The sequence below is a fragment of the Corvus kubaryi genome, unplaced genomic scaffold (assembly GCF_017639235.1).
Source record: "Corvus kubaryi isolate FWS band 111438036 unplaced genomic scaffold, C.kubaryi_AGA036_p1.0 split2-37374, whole genome shotgun sequence".
Taxonomy (NCBI): domain Eukaryota; kingdom Metazoa; phylum Chordata; class Aves; order Passeriformes; family Corvidae; genus Corvus; species Corvus kubaryi.
Genome location: NW_024582082.1, coordinates 3,444,139 through 3,456,620, shown reverse-complemented (window position 1 = coordinate 3,456,620; position 12,482 = coordinate 3,444,139). Strand labels below are relative to the sequence as shown.

The window sequence follows — 12,482 nt, the reverse complement described above, 5'->3', positions numbered from 1 at the left end:
CCAGTGATTATCCAGAGCCTCTCAAGAGGCCTTGGGGATTTCAAACAGCTCCTCGAATTTGGGCACAAGGCATGGGACACATCCTCAGTCCCCAAAAGACATGCTTGTACCTCAGAGCTCTCAACAGAACAATTGCTGCCTATGCCAAGAGCTGCTGTGCCCTGTGGGGATGGTTACACAGGCTGCACTTTCTAAACCACTTGCAGAGACAGGCTGCTTAAGAGTTGTTATTTCTTGCAATTTGTGTCTTGGATGGTTTACTAAAATTAGGAAAAAGTATATTCCAGAGCTGGAACATTTATGGCTTCTTTACCATTACTGTATATTTTAATCCTTAAAAATAGATTTAAGTGAGATGATAAGTAAAGAGTCCTGTTTAATCTATTTTGGCTTGTTTGCCACATTCCTGGTTTGGCCTGTTTGACTTGTTAATTTAGAGATGCATAAAACCATCTGTTTCACTGTAGACTTTGTTTTAAGCCTCAGAGGAAACAAACCACACAAATAAATGAAATTCACTATGTCATTTCTGTTAGAATATATGCATTTACAGCCATCAGAGCAGACACCAAGTACCCCATAACTCCAGTGTTAGGGCAGGTTTTTAACTATTTACAATGCTGTTCCAAAAAGTCATAACTGAATTTATATCACACAGGGGATTTTCTTAAATTGTATTCCAGCTCTCATTTAAAATGAAAAACAGTGATATTGTGCACATTGCTAAAAGAACATAATAAAGAAAGAAAAAACCAAGCTTCGTAATTGAAAAAATATATCTTGGAAAAACTACATCCCAGGCAAATCTACCTAATAGCCTGGATTTCTGCCTCTGTGTTTTGTAAAGTGAAAGGAGTCATCTACAGGCTCATCCTCTTGACACAACTGTAAACTTCAGCAGTCAGACTCCATTTGTCAAAAACAGAGCAGACCTACAAATTTTTACTCAACACTATTTTACTAAGAACACACATTCACTGAGCCCAAAGCTTTTTCAGAAGTGTGTCTTATTGAGAAAAGACTCCTATTTCAGATGGGAAGGAGAAGGAAGAAAGTCATCCCCAAATGAGTTGCCTTTTAGGGGGGCTATCATTTACTTCTATTTTTTGGGCAAAAGAATAAAATCTATTTTGGTTTTGATCTGGGATGATTTTTCAAGTCTTGGTTCTTTTCTAAAAAATAGCATCCTTGCTTACTGTCTGGGGTACTAGAGGACTGCTGCATTGATATTTAGAAATAAAAAGTGATTCTTTCAAACACAATATTCCCCAGTGTCTCCTTTCATCACTCCTACACTATATAGTTTGTTGCACAGACTATGGTTCTGAAGATTAAATATTTAACTAAGGAAACCTAAAGATGTCAGTCATGGAGTAAATACTAAATCAATTTAAGAAAGCTCAGTGTTATACTGCATAACATCTTACTGCAGTGTGAACAAGGAGCGGGGAGGTGCCCTGGGACCTAAAGTGGCTGTTGAGAAATCAAAGAATTTAGCTGAGTAGTTTTAAAAATGTAAAAGCCAACTGTAATTTCTGTTAGAACCTTATTTGAAGACAGTTCTTCAAACTGTGTTCCTCAGCAGGAAGCTTAGATTAAGGGAATATACAGCTAAAACATAATGACTTCCAAAAACCTGAGCCCCTGACCTTGTGTCCCCACCCACCAAAGTACATAAGCAGGACTTTGAACATTTTAACAGTCCCACATTCAGCTTCTGTCTTGGTTCCTTTTTTTTTTTTTTTTTTTTTTTTTTTGCTTCTCCCCTATTGGATTTTCTGAAAGTGGCCTGGATTTCCCTCCTAGAGTTATTTTTTCTCCTACCACGAGAAAAATCTTTTACTTCTTATTCAAGTGGCTTACCCAACCTACATTCCCAGCCCTTTCAGAGCCTTCCTGCCAGGCAGCACGCAGGGCTGTACTCACAATATTCATCAAGGTCAGCAGGTACTTCTGAACATGTTCTTTCCCATGGAACTGAACAACTGAGTCATCAACCCCCAGGAGGACCTCAATGTTGTAATCATCCTCTGTCGCGTGCCTTCGACGGCGCTGCCTCGATCTCTGCACCTGCTCTTCAACAAGGCCCAGCACGCTGTCGAGATTGTCCAAACCAGTGAGGTTGGAGGCTGAAATCAAACAGACAAATGAGTTATCAGCCAGGAGAGGTTCAGGTTTCAGCTAAGACAAATTTGAAGTAGCAGTATTTGTTATGTTCTAAGTGTTATGTAAGAGCTAATAATGATATATTAGTTTCATGTAATGTCAATTAAAAATTACCTAATTGAGAGAGAAATATGGCCTAAAATGTTTTTATTTTGCAAAGTAAAAGCAATACTTTCTACAAAGTAATACTGCATAATAAATACAGGCCCAAAAGAGAAGTCATACCAATGATGAGAATCTTGATGAGAAGAATGGAGCTGTTTGCAGTAAAATACTTGTTGCTTAAAAGTACTTCTGACAGAAATACACTGTCCAGGGATCCTGTGCTACCCAGGATAGCCTCTATTTAGAACAGTTAAAGATAGACACATACCTCAAAGTCTGATCTTACTGCCCACAGACTCCTATTTCAAGGTAAGTGCAGTTGCCACTACAACCTTTTGCTATCCAGGCAGGTACCACCAAACCAGTCCTCCTGGCCTCAGCCCATCAGCTCCTTTCCTAGTTACACACATGCAATCCAACAGTAGTAACATGGATCCTATTTATCACAACAGCTCAGTACCACATTTTAGATACAAGATTAATTAATTTATAGCAACTTCCACAATTTTTTGAGCAGCTTTACACCCTTCATTCTGAATTTTCCATGTCACTTTGCATTACTGCATGTCAAAGACCAACCCACCAGGCACGACAGTTGTCCCCTTCATTACTAATAATTTCTAACAGTTCCTGTGATATGAAAAGCATGTTCTCTGACAAGATGGACATGCTTAATGTGGCACTTACCCACTAAAAATTAACTTGAAAATATGGAATCTTGACATTTCATCGTACAGAAAAACAATGATTAGTATTAATATCATTATTACCATTTGCATTACAAGAGACTAGAATCACCACTAAAAACCTCTTGATTTTAGCAAATGTCAGGAAAGACTCGCTTGGAGAGGTCAGCAAAGGTGGTGAGAGGGCTGTGAGTTGAGTAAAGGTCCCAATGCTTCATTCACAGAAATATATTGGGAAGCAAAGGGAGGAAGCCCAAGCCGTCACCTTCAAACCAGAAATGAGAAATAGCTCTTGGAAATGTTACAAAAGTGGATTCTCCATTTTCATTTATTGAAGTTTTCACATCAAAAGTGGCTGCTTGGGAAGGGAATGAGTCACCAGATCACTGAGCTCATCGCAAGAACATCTGTGCTCTTGCCTGAACTTCGCAGCCTCAGGCTGCTGTGTCAGCAGGTGCTGGGCAATGTGCAGCCCCAGTAGAGTGCCCCACAGCTCCCCACTGAGGTGAGAACAACACACCGACCTGCACAGCCTCCGGCTGCCCGCAGGGACACACACCAGGCATCCCCAACCCACACGGAGCAATCGTTACTGCCCCGGGCCCCAGGCTGTGCCTTGTGTGGTGAGAAGCTGGTCTCTGTCCTCTTTGGAGAGACCTCCAGGCAAAGGACAGCCCCTGAAAGACGCAGCTTCTTGCCATTTTCCAGCAAGCTTCAAGGACACGCTTGTCCTGAGATCCACAGCTGCAGGGATCTCCTCTGTGCTGCACTGGCAGGGCTCCCCTTGCTCAGTGGACAGAGAGAAGGTCCCACGTCATGATCCTACATCCCCATGGAGCCCCCATGTCCTTCTCCCCAAACAGCAACGTTTAATGTAGTTAACAAGCACAACCACCACGTTCTCATTGCCAGCCTCAAGGCTCCCTCCAGCTTCTGCTCCTGGGGCCACAAGCTTTTAAAATTAGTCTGATCAGAATCCATGATTCAGCATGAAAATTCATTCTTCACAAAGAGCCCAGCTGTCACTCCCACATAAACCATGGAGGGCGAATGAGCCTGGCCTGGCAGCAATGGAGGCAGCTCTTTATCAGGCTCCAGACCTGCCAGGCAGCCAGCTCCAGCCCTGCCTTGTGGTTTACTCCATCAGGAAAACTTCAGTGTTAAAATTTCCTAGCTAATGCTCAGAAGTAGTGACCAAGCCATCACAGTGGGGACTCACTGTGGGACCATGAGGCAATCATATATTCATGATCTACAAGAAAAATCACAGTTACTGTAAAATTTGAGCATAAATCTTAAAAGATCTGTAAGAAAGTAAGCCTAGACTGGCAGGGGTTGCAGGTCATGTCTTCTCTCTGCTGCTCATAAAAAGCTAAAGCAATCAGCAGCAAGGCAAAGCTATCAGAGGTGCTACTGCAGAACAGCAGTGCTGGGTAGAGGGAGAGCCTGAGCCCTGCAGTGAGGCTGTGGACAGGAAGCTCTGCTGGCTAGTGGGCTGTTATTTGGGTGGGTGATTGGCTGTCAAGGTATCTGAGCTTTTGTGCTTTCATTTCTTTCCCTTATGTGTCAAACTAACTCCTGGTGCGGTGTCTTTATTCCTGCTGTGAGTAAATCAGCCAGAGGCAAAATGTGATCCTACCATCCTGCAGTGAAAACTGCCTGTCCTCCCTCTTTGCTGCTCACTTCATCACTGTCACACTGTAGTCCCTACAGTCCTGCCAACTCCTGAGAAAAGTTACCAGGATGTTCCTTGGAAGTCATCTCACTGCCAGTAGGTGCCAACCAACCACTTTAAATTTTCTTTGGACCATAAAAATTCCCCATACACACAGTTACCTTCACCCCTCAACTGTTCCATCTCAAGACAACACATCCAGTGGGCACTGGTACCTCTGAGGCACCAACCCCATGTGTTTCCCAGCAGAAAGAAAGCCACACTGGCTCCAGCTGGTGCTGGAACCATCCCAAGACCAGAAACACAGCTCAAAACATTTACAACAGTAGCTGCAAGATTTCTGGTTCATATCCCAACTTCCCACCCAGTGCTCTTTCCCGGAGGCTGTCCCCAGATGGGCAGGGATGCCTCCACACACGCCTGACCACAAACCCCACAGAGTCCTCCTCCAGTGCTGCTCTGCCTCTCAGGATCTTGAATGATGAATTGCTGGATTTTCTGGACCATGCGATGTTATTTCCATGTTGGATTTGCTCCTAAATGACAGTTACATCCAAGTGAAATTAATACCCCTATCTTAGCAAAGAGAAACAAAGCTCCATCTGTAGTAAATGAGAAATTTGTGGTGTTTTGGCATCTCAACTTTCCTTAGTTAACATCAGTAACTTTGCTGTATCATTGTACTGCTAACAATAGGCTAGAAAAGCTCAAGAGAAAGCATAAAGAACTAAATAAGACACCATATTCCTGCTTCACATTTTGCACATTACATTGCTTCTGATCACCCCTGCACTTTGAACACTAACATCACAAAAGTAATCTCAAACTGCACTGTTTTACTAAATCATCCCAGGACCTCTGCCTCAGATATCAATTTTCAGCAGCTTTTGCCAAATCAGCCACTAATTATTGGTGCCAACTTTGTTCTCCATCTCCCAAGAGAGATGGAGAGCATTTGCAGAGCCTCACAACAGCCTGTGTTGAAACCCTCTTGCTCCTGCTAGGAAAAATTCACATTTGTGAAAATTAACCACTCAGAGACAAGCTTCTATTTTTCACTTTTGCTGCTCATTCAAAATAAATCAAAAGACAGCAGCACTCTAACAGTTCATCCAAAAAAATCCCTCAACCCCTCTTTTTTTCTAATGCCAGCTAAAAACTCAGTGGTGTTTCAGTAATTTTCTCCTACAACTGCAGACCATCTTCCAGAGAAGGAATAAAAAGTGCCCACGTTGTAAATTAGTATTGCCTTTGCAGGTCTTCAGAAGAATTCTCCATCTGCAACAGTTTGGGATGACACCACCTTATTTTCTGGGAATTTTCACCTTGTTCATGAATGTTTGATATCATGTTCTTTATGGAAACCCAATTACATGACATCTCCTGATTCTGCCTCACCCATCATGGCAGGCAAAGCTCAAACAGCTGCTCTGAGTTACTGAAGCATGAACACACTGCCTGCCATGAAAACTGCCTCTCCCTGTGTTTTCTGTCACTCCCTTTAGGACATCCACCAAATCCGCAGTTGCTGGCTCATGACCTTGTTTTGGTTTTTTTCATGACCCCTTTCAGGAAAATATGGCTGCACCTACAGTCCTTATGAAACAACTGCACTTTAACAGTACCAGCCTTAGGGTTCCCCAATCTCACAGCAGCAATATTGTCCTAATAAAGCAGTTTCTAATATTTTACCTCCTCTTTCTGATAGGGAGAAGGAAACTTTCTGGCAAGCCCTGAGCAGAGACCAGGATGAGCAGCTGGGAGACTGAACTGTGTGTCATGTTCACAGCCATCATCTGCAGCTTGTCAGCACAGCAATGAGCTGGAATTTCATTTCAAACCTGAGTGTGCAGCATTCAGACCAGCCAGCCACCATTGAAATGCAGCTGGTTTGCTTTTGTGGACACTTCATCTGTCAGTGTGGGAGCAGACGAACACCTGAGCCGACTGCTGAGCACCTTCTCTGCAGCCACACGAGGACCAGCACTTCTGATCTGCTGCTTTGCCACTCATCTCAATTCCTGGGACACATTGTTGAAGGAACTGCCAGCTTCCCATTCCTTGCTGCAAACTGCTAGCTTTTGCGTTGTTGTTTTTATGTTTTTCACCCCAGTGACTCAGACTGAGCACCAGTGAAGCACAGCTGGAGCCCGTTCTGCTGTGGTGGCAAATACATCTGTGACAGCACAGGAGGCCTGGGCACCCAGCCCTGCTCAGCTGCACCACAGCTGGTGGCAGTGCCGCTCCAAGCCTGGAACTACAATCCCAGTGTAGGCATGAGCCCATCCATCCCTCGGTGCTGCAAATGCAGGAGGAACAGGCTGTGTGGTACCGAAGCAGAAGTAGACAGGGTGGACTTGCTTTAGCTCTCAGCTTGCCACTGCTCAAGTACATCTGCACCTCTGGAAAAGTACCAAGCCCCACTGACAGCTTTACAGAGAACTGCTCTCTTGGGAATTGCACCTTAAATCATGAGCCATCTTTCTGCAGCACTCCCTGCCACTCAGATCCTGTAGGCTTCTGTTGCATCAGTCCTCTGTGATCAACTGACTCCCTAATCAGCCTCCAATTAGCCTGATCATGTATTCTACCAAAACCCTTGTTTGTCTTCCATGGTAAATTGAAGCCCAACCCATGGAGGTTGGAGTTGACAACGAACAGTCATCAAACCTTGGATTTTATCCCCTAGTGATTCATTCTCCCATTTTTAAGTTCCTCAGTTTGGGGTTTTGTTTTTCAGTCCAGTTGCACACAATCATGTTGTGCTTTGTTCATTTCCTAACCAATAGTTTCTCTGATTTTTCATTTCTTTAAAAACTTATTTCTGCTGGTTTTGCAGCCCTGCTCACCTTCCTCTGCTCTCTGCTTTGTTTTCCAAATGTCCTCTACTTGTCTTTCTTCTCCCCCTTAACCATCCTGCTCAGCTACATTGGTGTTTCATAATTTATAAATCCCTTTCCCATGCTACAGTCTGAATTTGGACCCTTCTGCTATAGATCACTCATAAGAAAACTGGGTAAAGGCAGCAGGGAATTAAAATGGGAGAGAGCTGCTGTGAGGTGAAAGCAAATTGAAAACGGCCTAAACAAGAGAAGGAAATCTCACAGAGTGCACTGGGTACAGGATACCAAGTCAGCCCTGTTTAAAAGGCATCTCCAGGAGGACACTGCCTCAACGCAATTTTAACTTGGAGCTCAATTTTCATGGGATCCTTGGGATTTCTTGACTCACAGGTTAACAATGGCTGCTACTTGGTAAATCGTTAACCAAGAGCAATTACTGCAGCAGAATTCTCTTGAGGAGCATGATCAAATTCCTCACACTTTTTTACATAAACCAAAAGCAAGATCACACTAGTAAACCAAAGACTGGGCATGCACCAGGCATCCTCTCCAACGTTATGAATTGTCCTGCCCTCATCTGCAAAGAAGCAGCCATCCAAAAGGAAACTTTTCGGCTGCATGCCTTGCTGACCATATGATCTCATTACAACCTCCTGCCTCTCAGTTATGGTAATGCCATTTCTGGTCAAATCACATTTTAACACAGAGCCTGCTCCACCTTTCATCTGGCATGGGGGAGTTTGCCACAGCTGTTGGGGTGAGTTGGGCTGGGCTCTCCAAAAATAGGTCTCAGACTCAAGCTGCCTGAAGGCCAGCAGATAACAGCAGCTGAGCTCCTGCTGGAATGGTCTTGTCCTGGCATTTGAAATCAGGAGTTCAAAGTATTTAACAGTATTTCATATAGAGAGCAATTCTTGTAAATTCCTTGGGGCAGAACTATTGTCCCCCATTTGCAGAGTGAATGCACATTCTTGCAAACACACAGGCACAAGCAATGTTCCCTTTTCTTCTTGTCACCTTTGCAACAGCACAGTGACTTTGAAACTGAGGACATGCTCAAGTGCCTGCCTAAATCATAAAATCACAAAATGGTTTGGGTTGGAAGGGACCTTAAAGCTCATTTCATTTCATCCCCCTGCCATGGGCAGGGACACTTTCCAGGTTGCTCCAAGTCCCCTCCAACCTGGCCTTGGACATTTCCAGGGATGGGGCAGCCACACTTTCTCTGGGCAACTCGTGCCAGGGCCTCATCACCCTCACAGGGAAGATCTTTTTCTTAATATGCAATCTAAACCTAGATCAGAGAATCAGTGTTTTAAAGAAAACAAAGATGAACCTACCAAAGTTGAAAAATAGAGAATTTAAAAAAAAAAAAAAAAAAAAAAAAAAAAGGTTTTCCAAAGGGTAAACCAATTAGTGCAGTAAAAATGGCCAGGTGGACACAGTGGCAAGTGGCCAGGCCAGAGGCACTAAGAATAACCACAGCTAGGTTCTGCCAGGGAGATCTTTTCTGGCATATCACAACAAAGAGAAAAGATATAACAATACTAAAAAGATAAGCTGAAAACTAAACTGATCTCATCAGGACCAGAGTCACACAAAGAATAACATAAAGATGAGAGATAATTGCACTGTTAGAAGATTAAGTGAGAGCGAGGTAATAGAATACCCCAGGCTAAAACTTTTTTTTTTAAATGGTGACACATACTGTGTTAAAATTTTAACTTTCGTCTTACAACATAATAGTCAAAAAGGGGAAATGAAAGAAATGGCAAACCAGCCAGTAAACCAGCCAGTCTGTGTGACCTGGTTGAAATGGAGCTCTCTGAGAACAGAATACAAATTTTTGTCCAACAGCGAAACTTATCCTTTGGAAAATTTTCAGCTATCAGCCTTACTAATGCAAATACAGGTTTCACAATTTAGCACCAAATAATGCATGAGCAAGATGCCCAAATTCAGTGCTTAAAAGTAAGCTCAAAAAGGGGCAAAAAAACTACTCTAGGAAATTAATTTAGGGGCCAACTTCTAAGTTTCACTGACTTAATTGATTGCATCTAAGAAGTGCTATCTGGCAAATATTTTGGCAAGTCATTGTAAGCTGGCCTGTATTGCAGAGCCTGTGACTTGCACAACAAGGTGCCTGATTTACCACACCCCACGCACTCCAAGAGCCCACATCTGGCCTGGGAAAAGGGCTCCACCCCTCCCAAGCCCTGGAGTGCACATTGTGCCCGGGCAAAGCAGGCTTTGCTCTGTATCACTCACAGAGAGCTACAAAGGGACCTCACCGCACTCAATCTCATTTGCAGCTAATGCATAATTAATTAAACTGCAGAGTTCAGCCACATCTCCACACAGGCACTGGGCACAGAGCCACAGCTCCATGGAGTTCTACGAGCCCCAAAGATCCCACCTGAAGTCCCAAAGGCAAGGGATCAAGGAGCCGACCGCAACTCACTTTTCCTGACCAGGCTTTAACGAAGTGTTTATGGGCTATTTGAGTCCAAGTCTGCCACCGAGATACTCAGATGTCCAATCCATATTCCAAGCATGATTAAATTACAGCAAATTAGCACATTAAGTAAGCTGCCAAGCTGACCCCTGGCTTTGTAGGTGACATGTCTAACAATCCCACTTGCATTTTTAACAGAATGAAATGCCAAGCCGTGGTGCAGGACCTGAATAACAACAGATTACATGGGATGGCAGTTGTCTTTCCATAAGCCAAGTATTCTGCAAGAAGGGGAAATGAAGTTTAATTACAGTTTAACAAAATAATATTAAAAACCACACAGGTAACAAAAGTCAAATTCCTATCCAGGGCAGGAGGGTGAGATCAGGGAGAAAAGACAAAGAAATACATAAAATAACGATATATCATTGGAAATATTACTGAAAATAACAGCTGAAGCAAATATGTATCTTTCCTATGCTTTTTAGCCATAACCTCAAGTCTTGTCTTTTGGAAACATTTCAAAGTGGAATTATTCCATCCTTTTAAAAGGGCAGCACTTTTCTCAGTTATAAAGTCTCACAAAGTCGTAAATTATACAATTGAATGTTCTCGATGTCAAGTAGAATATAAAACTCATCAGTGTAAATAACATACTGCAAAAATGACAATGCAAACAGCTCCTCTTTCCTACATAATCATAATGGTCTTTTAATTAGACAAAGTAAACAGTCTGCTCATTTCACCTTGTGAAGAGAAGTATAGGAAGAAATTTTCCCAAATTCTAAGGTAAAAAATGTGTGTATTTTGCAATATCCGTAAGTTCAACCGACTTCTTGTACATCTCAGAATATTATGCCATAAATCAGCAGTCAGAGAGACAGACAAAAAAAAAAGTTAGTTGGAGTATTAGAAGAAGAAAACCTCATCTGGACAGGCTGAGCAAAGGCACTGCAATACATGATGCCTTGGCTACTTATGCTGGCAGGATTTAAAACTGAGGGAGAAGGAGTTACAATTTTACCTATGTTTTTAAAATATCCTTGTTGCTGAATCTGCTTGGACCTTCTGCACTAACAAACCCAGCTGCAATTGATTAGAGACTGTAGGAAGGACAAAGCTCACTTGGAGGATGCAGGAATTTCTTAAACTTCAAAATGACAGTAAAAAACCCTGAAAGAGAGAATCAGTCTCTGCTCCAGTGAAAGCGCATGAGGTTTAGTCCCAAGGCATTTCAAAATCAAGGGCAAAGGCTTCTTTTGTTATTTGTACAAGAGCTCTAAATCTGTCAGGCCCTACAAAAGGCAAACTGTGAAATGCTGCCCTTCTATTGTGGTGGATGGGTGGGAGGGAGATGGGTCCTGGCAATGACAGCAGGGAAAATGTGCTTTCAACAGGTAGTGCTCTCCATGAACATGGATTGGGGCTGGAGAGAGGGGGAAGGATGGTAGGGAAGAAGGAAAGAAGAAGAATGGGTGCAAGGATACCAAAACCCTCTGGTGAAAAGGCAAATTTAGAGGCAGAAGTTGTGAGGACACAAATGCAAAAGTGAAAAGAAATCACCGTCAGTTTTCCTGCTGCAGTTCATAGGAAAGAAATGCCAGGGCTTCCTCCCACCTCCCACTCCCCATCCCTGAAAGCTGTGTCCTGGGAACAGCCCCTGAGCTTCAGGGAGAACAGGGACAAACGCCACGGTTTGCCAGGGAAACCATCTCCCCAGCACCTGCAGGCAGGTTCCTTTCTCAAGATAAATTTAGCATTAATATCTGTGAGCTTTAGAGGGATTAGAACAGGTCAACATGCATTTATTTAGTTTTCTGGCAGGTCCAAAATATTTTTAATTCCTTTCAGGTCAAATGGTCTTGAATACTGAACTTTTTTTTAAACTGAAGGAACAAACAAAACATTTCAGTTCATCTGAAATCATGCTTTACTCATTTGATATGAAATCATGCACTTTGAGTCTCAATGCAGAGAATCAATTAAAATTATAAGACAGCTCAAGGGAAAGAAGGGAGATGGGTTGTTTAGAATGCACTGCCATGAAACCCCTCAACATTTTCAGCATTTTTCTTTCTTTACCCATGTGAAGTTCAGTGAAAAATTCAGGATTTTTTATCACCAATAAAAAATTTCACCGAACTCAACTATAAGTGCCAGGACTAAAAGGAGTTTCCATTTCTTCTCTTTCCACCATCTACCCCCATTCCTCCAAAGAAACAATCATCATTTCAGGACCTCTGTATTTTTGTTGGGTTATTCACATCTTATTGATAAAAAAGGTATACTCAGCACTGACTGACTTGTCCTTCAAATTGGCTTGTAGCCTAATCAAACTTGGGTCATTCGTCTACTAAATGAGATGTAGCTGGTAGGATGTAGTGCTCCTTGGCAGGCAACAGACAACTCTTCTATAGGGACAAATCAGAGTTACCTCAAAATAAAAGCCTTTCAAGAATTAGGTAGCAAGGAATTTATCTCCTGAATTAAAGAAATCATCTTTGTGCAAATAAGGCTCAAAGTGGTCAGCAACTGCATTTGTATTCCCTTTG

General features: G+C 42.7%; 1 protein-coding gene across 1 annotated transcript in view; it reads right to left on the bottom strand.

Moving 5' to 3' along the window:
- LOC121658123 (A disintegrin and metalloproteinase with thrombospondin motifs 2-like) overlaps positions 1–12,482 on the bottom strand; it is a 177,625-nt gene that overhangs the window by 57,900 nt on the left and 107,243 nt on the right. The window contains exon 4 of the mRNA XM_042014622.1: positions 1,927–2,129. Coding sequence (XP_041870556.1) covers positions 1,927–2,129 — 203 coding nt within the window. The remainder of the gene's footprint in view (positions 1–1,926; positions 2,130–12,482) is intronic.